This window comes from Coenobita brevimanus, chromosome 20 (genome assembly GCF_032717465.1).
Source record: "Coenobita brevimanus isolate Jiangsu-jjx chromosome 20, ASM3271746v2, whole genome shotgun sequence".
NCBI lineage: Eukaryota > Metazoa > Arthropoda > Malacostraca > Decapoda > Coenobitidae > Coenobita > Coenobita brevimanus.
The window spans coordinates 7,368,723-7,380,727 of NC_136973.1; the positions used below are offsets into that span (position 1 = coordinate 7,368,723).

Here is a 12,005-nt window from a genome sequence, read left to right on the forward strand (position 1 = left end):
TTGGGCCATCATTTTCTTTAGTTGTTTGTGGTTAAATGAATTCTGGTTAGCTCACACTTGGCCAAACTTCTAGTGGTTGGGTTTGGATGCAGTGTATTTAATGGAGGGTTAGTTAGGTTATATTCTGTTAAAGTAAGTGACATAAAGTTAAATTATGTCCAGTTGGCAGTGATGGTCAAGACAGGCTGTATTTTGTCTAGTTGATTAGGTTAGGATAAGTTAGTCATGTTAGGTCAGATGCATTTTTTCTAGTTGCTTAGTTTAGGTAAGGTTTGGTCAGATGAGGTGTGGCCAGTTCTTGTTACTATTTGTCTAGTTGTTTAGGTTAAGTGAGGTTAGGTAAAGTTCCATTTTGTCCATTGGTTAGGTTAGGTGAGGTTAGATCAAGATGCATTGTGTTTAGTTAATTAGGTTATGTTAGGTTTAGTTAGTTTAAGGTAGGCTTGGTCAGGTTACGTCAGATTGCACATTATATATTGTAGTTGGGTAGGTTAGTTCCTGGATCCTACCTACCTACAGTACCTCATTTATTAGAATGACATAGGGTTTTGATGGCAGGTATTTGTTGACAGACGGAACTTGAATGTGAGCTGGCACGAGGGATCCAGCAGGACTCTTTAGTGCGCTTGTGTCTTAACATCGATGAGCTCCAGGCACCACTGATAACACTGCTTCTGGACAGGCTACTGGTGGTCGCTCATGAAGATCAGTATGTACAGTCTCCTAGTTCAGTGGTTCCCAAATGTTGCAATGTGAGAGGATGGCAGGTGTGGCAGGAAGATTCAAAGACAGTAAAAGATTTTTTTTTTTTTTTTTTTTTTTTTCTTTTTTTATGTACCAAAATTAAATGTTAAGGTAATTTTCTTATTTTATTGATGTTGTTACACGTGGTATAATGTAGTAAATATTGTGTATGTGTAGAAACCCCTAGGATTTTCTGGAAGAAGAGCAATGCAACATAACCTCCAAATGTTTCCACTGGTAAAAAGTTTTAAAATTACCATTAAATTGAATGACCTCATACAGGAGCATCTTGCAACCCTGGTGGAAAAGATCGATCAGTACTTCCCATTGTTGTCTACAAAAAAATTGACTGGGTTAGAGATCCCGTAGCAAAATCCAGCTGTTCAGATCAGACATTAGATGGGGAGGAGGAAATGGCATGCATTTCAAGTTATCACACCTTGAAAGTGAAATATGGGAGTATGCCACTGGACTCTCTTTGGATATGCAACTGGAAACTATCCATGTATCTCCTCAAAAGCATTATCCATTCTTATAGAGTTTTCCATGATGTTGTTGTGAACAGGGAGTTTCAGCTCTGACATAGTATAAAAGACAAAAAAGAGAAAGACATTTGTGTTGAGGAGAGGGGAGTTCATCTCAAATTAGACCTAATATGGTGGCGACCATCATCAATTCACGTGCTATAGTGCTGCCTACTTCTTCCTTAACCTTTTTCAGTGCCTACTGTCCTCCCTTCCCATGTCTCCCATTTTTCCCTTTCAGGTGACTTTACATTGAGCGACAAGCCTAATGGTTTCCTGTAAGCCAGGAAACCATTTACAGTGCTGGGTTGTAACCATATAACCAACCCATACATGCTTCCTATGTGTCAACAAGTACTGTAGGTTGATGGAGGGTTAGTGTCCCTTCCTGTTAAAACAACTAACTCAAAGTCAAACGACCACCCTGTACGGGATTATGGTGTGTGGCTGTGGATAGATAGATGAATGAGATTATCCCACAAAAACATGTTCACACTTCTCTTTGAATCTGTATAATTTGTGAATGAGCCATGTTATTATATAGCCGCATTATTTTATACTTTGGGCATTTTTTGATCATATTAAACTATATTGTAGTTGTTTTCTGTGTTTTGAATAAAGCACTGCTAGGAGTTGCTTTTTTGTTTTTGAATTTTTTTTTATCATTAAATAATGTGGTGTGATGCAAGCAAATTTTCATTCTGAAAGTGTGGCCTAGAGACAGAAACCTGGGAACCACAGCCCTATACCATCTGTCTTTCTAGAGCATGTTAAGAGTGGCCAATTGTCCTTTGTAGTTAGCTCTTTATATGTCTGTAATGGCTGTGTTTTTGTTCTTCCATGGTTATGCATACTGATTACCATGCATTCTGTATAAAATGTGATGTGGATTACAAGTAACATATCCTGTTCTTTATTGTTATATGTAATTATGCATGTTGCACATGTCATGTATTGAAACAAAAGGAGTCATACCCTTCTTTAAAGATACGTCTTTGGAATGTGGTTATCCAGAGACCTCAACTCTTTGTTTGAGGACATTTTCTGCTGTATTACCTCCACCAATGAAGTTCGATAGAGTTTATGTGATCACCCATGTTTGTCTGTCTGTTTGTCTGTACACAAATTATCTTAAATAGTTACTTTCATTTTGTTTGGTTTCATTTATAAAGACTCCAGCATCCTTGCATGCATTGGCCTTGGTCACCAAACGGCAGCTTTCCACGCTGCTTGATCTCTGGCAGCCTCCCAATCCAGTCCTATATACTTCCATGAACAATCCCTATGACCTCTTCCCAGGTCTTTTTCTGTTTGCCTCTTGCAACACTACCCTCATCATTGACACTTTCTTCACCCATTTATCATCCCCCATCCTCTCCACATTCCCATATCATCTCAGTGTACCTCTCATCACAGTACCAATACACTTCAGACTCATCCTTCCTCTTAACTCTTCCATCATAAACCTAGCCCCCTTAGGCCTAGCATTCAAGGACACACTGCGTATCCACCTAATCATCATTATTTCTGTATGTTTGAGCCTGTGAATATCCTCTTCCGTTACTGCCCAGGACTCACTGTCATGGAACATTATAGTCATAACACATGCCGCATACAAAGATCCCTTAAAATGGAGGGGTAGTCCATTGGCCAAGGAAAATTTTATTACATTTTGAGGCGGATCTGGACCAGACGTGGATCTTGGATTTTTATTTTACGTCATGAGGTAGGGCAGTTTTGCGCATTTTTGTAGAGTCTAAAATTAATGCTCAGACCTTCATGTAAAAATTCAGGCATTTGTGATTCATGAAAATCTTCTAAATAGTTTACTGTAATTTAGTGTGGATCTGGATAAATCCTGATCTACTTAATATGTGGTCTCTGAGAACTTTCTAGTTCTTGCTGTTTCCAGATGGTATTATTTACCTGAGGTGGTTTGGACATGTGGAGAGAATGGAGAATGAAAGGCTGACTAAGAGGGTATATGTAGGTGACGTGGAGGGAGGGGAAGACCAAGTATGAGGTGGAGTGATGGAGTTGAGAGGTATATGAGGGAGGTGGGAGTGAGTTGGGGGGAGGGCAGTCAAATGGTGGGTGACAGAGCAACTTGGAGGCATTTTGTCTGCGGCCACCCTTTGCATGATTGGGGCGTTGGGCTATAGATAGATAGATATATACAGTATATATATACACACACACACACACACACACACACACACACACACACACACACACACACATACAGTCAGACCCATACTTACAAAGGATCAACTTACGAAAAATCTGCAGATACGAAAAAAATTTGTGTGTGTGTGTCTGTCTTTCTGTCTATGTGTGTGTCTGTGTGTGTATGCACATGCTTATGTAGCAGGTCAGTCATAGCAAGGAAGGATGGGGGCAGGTGAAGACACTGACAAGGTGGTGAGGTGATAACTGCAGTTTAGGGGAGGGTAGTGGATAAGTGAAGGAGTGGAGACAATAATGGGTTTTAACCTGGGTGGGGGGAGAAGAGAGAGGGGGTGGGATAGCATAGTAGTAGTATGGAGAGGCCATGGGGTAGAGGGAAAGAACTTTGTGACCTCAGTAATTATGAGATTAGGGTTGGGTTGGAAAGGAGAGAGAGAGGGAGAGGATAACACAGAAGTAGGTATGGAGTATAAAGGAGGTAAGATAGAGGGAAAGAACTTTGTGACCTCAGTAATTATGGGATTAGGGTTGGGTTGGAGAGAGAGAGGATAGCACAGTAGTAGGTATAGAGTAGAAAGACATTTGGGTAAAGGGAAAGAACTTTGTGACCTCAGTAATTATGGGATTAGGGTTGGGTTGGAGAGAGAGAGGATAGCACAGAAGTAGGTATGGTGTAGAAAGGTGATGGTTTAGAAGGAAAGAACTTAGTGACCTCAGTAATTATGGGATTAGGGTTGGGTCGGGCAGAGAGAGAGAGGATAGCACAGAAGTTCACTCATTCACTCATCATTCAAGCCCCCAGAATCCTGGTTCTATCTAATACCCCCCAAAAAACCACATTCTGTTGCTTCACATAAATGTATCCGATAGAGTCAGTCTGAACATAGTCACTTTAAAAAGTGATGTCAGATCCCTGACCATGCACTTCTCACTACATTCATTCAGCCAGCACAATCTCTTGTCAGTCCCCTAGCCTCAATGACTTTCATACCTCTCTTCCTCACTGAGTTTCTTACATCTCTTCCTTACACACTCATCCACCATATCCCTCCACCTTCCCCGTGGCCTACCTCACCTCCTCCCTCCTTCAGATTCACTCAGATATACCTTTTTCACTTCTCTATTTTTATCCATTCTTTCCACATGACCATACCATTTCAGTACACTCTCTTCGATTCTGGTGTTCACAGACTTTCTCACTCCTCATCTTTCACAAATTACATTCGTATTTTGTATCCTATCCACTTTCTGTACCCTACATACATTCCTCAGCAGTCCCATCTTCACTACTCTTACTTTGACTTTTCGTTTTCATGCCACACCATGGTATCACCATATGTTAAATTTGGCACTAACACAATCATGTAAGCGTCGCACAGCTGCAACACTCAAGCCGAGGCTTATCAAGGCCTTCATAGCACCAGCTACTTTCCTTCCTTGTGTCACTCTACTTTCCACTTCTTTTGCACATTTTCATCTCTTTTGTATTACTATTCCCAAGTATTTGAACTCTCTCACCAATTCCAATCCCTCTCCATTCACTGTAACATCACACTTGGGGTCACCTTCTCTCTCGATTACCATCACTTTACTCATTTCAACATTTACCCTCAAGGCATGATGCTCACAGACATCAGCACAACTCTGCACAAGTCTACCAAGTTCTTGTGCAGTATTTGCAATTAGCACTGCATCATCAGCATACAACATATTTGAGATATTCCATCCATCACCATTCATTACCAACACCATCCTTTCCATAACTTGCCTTTTTACTTCTATCATCACCCCATCCATATATATATATTGAATAACCATGGGGACATCACACAACCTTGTCGCACACCCACATTGATCGTGAACCATTCAGATGCCTCATTACCATCATAAAAACACTTGATAGCACTTAGCAGCTTACCATGTACCGTACATGTGCAAAACCTTCCACAGTCCTTCTCACTCTTCTTTGTTGTATGCTTTTTCCAGATCCATAAATGCCATAAACACATTATATATATATATATATATTCCTTCTCACAAGCCTTCTTCGCTATCTGTCTCACTGCAAATATTTGATTCACACATCCTCTGCCACTCTTAAGGGGGAAAACCTGATTTCCCCCCCCCCCCCCCCCCCAAAAAAAAAAAAAAAAAAAAAAAAATTGCGTGAAACAATTATGGCATACCGCATCTGCTCAGCGAGTTTGGCGGCCGTAGGAGCACATGTTTTGCCAGCACGCGTTTTTTAAACTTTAAATGGCCATAAGGGTGAAGCGGCCCTTTAATGTCCTATTCTGAACCACGTTGCATTTCGTTGTTGTTTTGCATTTTAGGTCATTTTTCTTTTAGGGAATTTATGTCATAATATTACTGTACGATACTCTTGGCACCACTCAGGCGATCAGTGGATATACGGCAGCGTGCGTAGCAGCTCGGTGTGCTAATTTTATCGGGAGGGGATGTATGTACAGCTACTACTCTCTGTTTGTGTCGGCTATTCTCCCGATATTGTTTACTGTTCCCTGGTTCAGACTGTGGAAATGCCTCCCCTAAGCAAGAAGAAACAGCGACAGATTGAGAAGGGGAAGAAAGCAATGGAGAGAAGATGGAAAAAGAGCGAAAGTGAACCTCAATCATCAACTTCTCGTGACACCTCGCAGCCTTCTGCCACCATCACGCCACCAACGCCTGTTTCACCTGCTGCTACACGGCATCTGGCTGTTGCTTCCACAACAACATCATGCAAGTATGGATGTTGATGAGAGTAATGCCATCCTGACGGTGTCGTTGTAAGTTGAAGTGTGAAGATTGTGGTGGTACATTGAATTCACCATTGTAAAAAAAGCATACAGACTTCACTCTCACTGCCAAGTGCAGCAACGACTGTCTTGTAGGGAGTCTGCTCAGTGAACCCCGTAAATATAAGGAATAAAAGATTTAGTAAGGGAAATTTAGTATTGGTGTACCACTCGCTAGCACATGGCTATGGATGGTGGGGTGGGGGAGTGGCGAGGACAGCCCCCAGTTGCCACTCGCATGTCACTTGAGGTGACATGTCTAACTCCCGATTGACCTCAATTGTAATCTGACCTCCCGGAGACTGTCCAACAGAGTCAGGTATGTAATAATTATTTTTTTATTGGTATTATGTTACACTAGCATGCTGTTATACAGAATTCCAGAAGAGTATTAAAAAAAAAAAAATGCCCTTTTCTCGAAATGTTTTTTCGCATTCAAAATGTAACTCCTTTGCTAGTAATTGACTGATTCTTTTAATTTTTTTACATGATAATCATGAAAGCAGCATCTATATTCACAGCTATCAGCAATCTTTAATTCTTAAATATTTTTTTATAAACGAATGTTTAGTGAGGGCATGTCCAGGTTTTTTTTTGGAAAGTGTAAACCCATTTTTTTTTTTTGGTACTTCTACATTTCATATACACATGGGGATAGTAGCGAATCATCATTTAGGTGTCACCTGTCTGTGTGTCAAAGCAAATTGTTATAACTTATAGCAGTTCTGAGCAGATACGATTTTTCCAAAAAAAACTAAATCTTTTTCTTCATGGCTTAAAATAAGTCCAATTGTGCTGAAACTCTGGGGAGAATAGCAGCATATAGTCACACATTTGCTGTATAAAAGGTTTTGAAATCTGCGAAAAATTAAAGGCAGAAGACAAAAATTCATTTTACCAGATGAAAAATGAGAATGCATCCTTAAAGCCACCCTGTTTATCACTCACGAGTACTTCTGATATCTCTTACTTTCTATATAATAATTCTTCCATATACCTTCCCCACCACACCAGGTGAGCCTATGCCACAATAATTCTTGCACTCACTTCGTTCACCTTTATTTTTGTACAGGAGTACAATAACAGCCTTTTTCCACTCTGTGGGCACAGTTTCACTCATCCATGCCTTCTTACATATTTCCAACAAGCATTTCATTCCGCTCTCTCCACTGCAGTACACTTAATCATCTCTGCATCAGCCCCAGCTGCTCTCCCAATTTTTCAGAGGCTTCACAGCATTCTTCACCTTTGTGAGTGTCACATTTCCTATCAATGCATTCCTTCTCTGCACACCCCCAAAACCAATCATGTTTACAGCAACTCTGCTCTCTCTATTCCCATTCATCAGACTTTCAAAATATTCTTTCCATCTGGTCCATACTTCATCCCCATGGGTTAATAGTCTACCACTTACATCCTTCACATTTTTGCATTTCTTTCTGCTGTCACTTCTACATTTCCGCACCTCTTTTCAGAATAACTTCCTATTTTCAGAGTAATTTGCATTCATTTTTCTTCCTAGATCATCATTTACCCCCTTCTTTTTCCTCTTCACTAGTCTGTTTACGTGCTTCTTGCTCTGAGTATGTCTACTCATACATATATAATTTAATCCTGTATTGCCGTATGAGGAACGTAGGAGCCCCAGACTAGGCAAGTTGGTCCTGACATTAAGTTGAGAGTGACCAGCCTCACACATCCCTAAATGGCATTATGTGAGCAATAAACCCCAACCACCCCTTCGGTAAAAACCTACACAGGCTCAATCCGGTTAGAGCGCCTTAATTAACCACGAAACCACCAGGCATCAGTGTCTGGTTATGTGGTTACCACCCAGTGTAGTAAATGGTTTCTTGGTGTACAGGAAACCATTTGGCTTGTCACTCAGCGTAGAGTCACCCATAGACAGAAGGAAGAGGAAAGAAAGAAAGACAGAAGAGGAAGGAAGGAAGGGAGGAAAGGGCAGTCACCCGAGAGCAGCATTACATTGAGTGGGTGGATAGTGAGCACTCCCACCTACCAATATACAGTATATATATACAGTAATCCCTCCAATATCCGACGTAAGAGAGCCATAGGCAGGTCCAGATAGTGGTCCTGTCCGTCTATTGGGCCCCAGCTTATGGACTTGTACTTATGGACCCTAACTCAGAGAAACACCTATACAACTCCCTCTGGACATGCATTGCACCTATTTAAGACTCAAATCACACCAGTAAGGGACATAAAAGACTTAAATAAATGCAAAAGAACCATAAAATGAGGTTTTAGAGGTGAGTTTATACAATATTAAACATTCTGGGTACTTACAAGTCCCTGGCTCCTGGACTGGTTTGAACCGCCAGTTTGCAGTCCACAGTTAATCCTCTGCACTCTAAATTCTAATTTCTTAACACTGCACAACACTGTAAATTCCTGTGTGTTCTAGTGGTGAGGTATTACAGTTTATTCACTGTTTATTCACAAAATACAAGTACCTGTGGCTTGCACTACTATGAGCATCGCTCTCGATCGGAGTTAGGCAGTGACTGTTGACGATGGCTGGGTAACATAGTTGCCAGATTGCAATGGCCACATTACCAATCCCCTCAACTTTCATTACCAAATTTAAATTTTCATTACCAAATTCATCTATCTATCTATTGCCAGACGCCTCAATCCCGTTTGGGGTGGCCACAAACAAATCGCCTCCAAGTCGCCCTGTCCCCCGCCATTTCACTGCCCTGCTCCCAACTCATACACCCCTCTCTCATATACCTCTCCACCCCATCCCTCCATCTCATCCTCGGCCTCCCTCTCCCTCTTCCCTCCTCCACCTCACTCACATACACTCTCTTCGTCAGTCTTTCACCCTCCATCCTCTCCACATGGCCAAACCACCTCAGTGTGTTCCTCATAACGCTTCCTATCACATCCATATCAACACCACAACGCTCCTTTATGTCCGCATTCGTCAGCCTGTCTCTCCATGTGACTCCACAGGCTCCTCTAAAATAACTCATTTCCACTGCTCTCACTCTTGACTTGTGTCCTTCCAACAACGACCAAGCTTCACTTCCGTACGTTAGAGTTGGTGTCACAATACTGTCATGTAGTAACTTTTTCACTTCCATGCTCACTTCCTTGTTTCTCATCACTGCTTTCAAAGAACCAGCAACCTTTCTTCCCTGCTGTACCCTTTCAAGCACTTCACCCTCCAAACCTCCATCCTTACTCATCACACTACCCAAGTACTTAAACGTACTCACATTTTCCAATTCCTCACCATCCAACCTTGCTATACATTCACTGACTTCACCTCTCTCAAAGACCATCACTTTACTCTTCCCTACATTCACCTTTAGATTCCGTTTCTTACACACACTCTCAAACTCATCCACCAAGCCTTGCAGCTCCCCTTCGTCTTCACTCAACAACACAGTATCATCTGCAAACAACAGTACAGGGAGTTTCCAAACACTATCCTCTCTCACCAGGGCCACTCCAACATCCACTATCCTACCTCGTACCTCTTTTATTACCATGTAATCACTCTCCTTATAATTAACACCATGTTGATTATTTTCACGCTATGTAGGGTAGCAGATTAATCAGAGAGAGCAAACAATCCACCATCTCCATCCTGTGTATCCTCATACATGTGAAAAATCCATTTGGTAATGCATTATTCTGATTCATTACCAAACGAATTTTTCATTACCAAATTGGCCCACACTTGGGAATGAAAAATACCAAATGGCAACCCTGACAGGGGAGGGGGGAGGGGGGAGGAAGAAAGGGGTGAAGGGACCACGGTGTAACAGCTGTTTGACACCAGGCGGCAATTTCAAATTACTGGTGGGAAAAAAGTCAGATTTTTAAAGAATTTTTTGCGTTTTTTGGCCCATTTTGGGAATAATGGATCCCAGGACGATTATGTCCGGTTACTGGGGATGTTCGGATATTGGGCGTTCGGATATTAGAGGGATTACCTTCCATCCATCCATCCATCATCCAATCCTACGTTGCCCCATGAGGAGTGTAGGAGCCTGGGGCTAGGCAGTTGGTCCTGACATTTAAGATGAGAGTGACCAGCCTCACTCATCCCTGAGTGGCATTACGTGAGCAATAAACCCCAACCATCCCTTGGATATAAACCTTCACCGGCTCAGTCCGATTGGAGCGCAATAATTACCCACTAAACCACCAGGCGCCAAAATTTGGTTATATGGTTATCACCCAGCATAGTAAATGATTTCCTGGTGTACAGGAAACCATTTGGCTTGTCACTCAGTGTAGAGTCACCCACGGACAGAAGGAAGAGGAAAGAATGAAGGAATGAAAGACAGAAGAGGGAGTGTAAAGTCACCCGCAGGCAGAAAGACGAGGAAAGAATGAAGGAAAGAAAGACAGAAGATGGAAGGAAAGAAGGATGGAGGAGAGGACAGGGCAGACACCCGAGAGTAGCACTACACTAGGTGAGTGGATGGTGAGTGCCCCCACCTACCACAAATATATATATATATATATATATATATACATACATACATACATACATACATACATACAGTACATCCCCCTAGCACACGTCTATATGGGTCGCATACTAGGAATTCGCGTACGTGAATACATAAACTTATGGGAAAAATTACAAATGGGGGGCACCCCCCTTCATGGGCAACCCTTGAGACGCCTTTCAGACCTAAGTATTGTTCTATACAGGGATACTATCTAAGACATATTACCTAAGATAAAGTAAACCAACACGATTGTGGCTTTACTAGGTAAGTCATCAAGGATATGACTTAACTAAACCAACAAGAATATGGCTGCTCACCTTTACCCAAGAGGACAACAGATGTGATGGAGGTAAGAAGAGGATCCGAGGCAGGATGAGGGACCTAGCGTGCATCTCCTGCATTACCCACCACACCACCTGACACACCACCTTCCTCACCACTTTCGTCACCAGCACTATGCACTCACTTCGTTCATAAACCCTTCAAAGTCTGTTTCTGACACCTCAGACATTGATTCAGCCTCTTGATCCTCCTCAGGATATGACTTTTCTGATGTTGAAGGGAGTGATTCCTCACTTTGTTCAAGGTGAAGGAAATGGGTGATGAGTGTTTGCTTCCACCTCTTTACTTCCTGGTTGTGCATGTCGGTGTAGCAGCGGAAGGTTCTGTCCAGTGAAGACATCACCTCCTCCACTTGCAACTGAGAGCATTCGATGTCCTTGAATTCTTCCTTGAATTTATCAAGGGCACACGGTACCCTGCTGATCACCATCATGGTCAAATCTTCACTCTCTATCACTGGTGTTGCTGCCTTTTCTGCTGGTATCTCCCGCTCAAGGTGGGCGGAGTGAAGGCAACCGTTATCGCTTCTTGGGGGTACAATGTCGTTTACTCGGAGTAACCCCGGATTTGGGCCACTCTTCGCTGCCCGTCTTGCATACAAGGAGTTCAATTCAATTACTTAAAAAAAAAAAAAAAAAAAGGGTCCTCGCGTACAAGGGGGATCGCGTACTCGGAACTCGCTTACTGTGGGGATGTACTGTATGTGTATATATATATATATATATATATATATATATATATATATATATATATACAGTATATATATATATATATATACACACACAGTATATATATATATATATATATATATATATATATATATATATACAGTATATATATTTATCATCATCATCATCAGCCATAACTAGTCCACTGCTGAACAAAGGTCTCCCCCAACGTTTTCCACGAAT

At 41.8% G+C, this 12,005-nt stretch overlaps 1 protein-coding gene across 1 annotated transcript in view; it reads left to right on the forward strand.

Moving 5' to 3' along the window:
• Positions 1–12,005, forward strand: part of Fancd2 (Fanconi anemia complementation group D2) — a 193,099-nt gene that overhangs the window by 17,473 nt on the left and 163,621 nt on the right. The window contains exon 3 of the mRNA XM_080266338.1: positions 573–709. Coding sequence (XP_080122464.1) covers positions 573–709 — 137 coding nt within the window. The remainder of the gene's footprint in view (positions 1–572; positions 710–12,005) is intronic.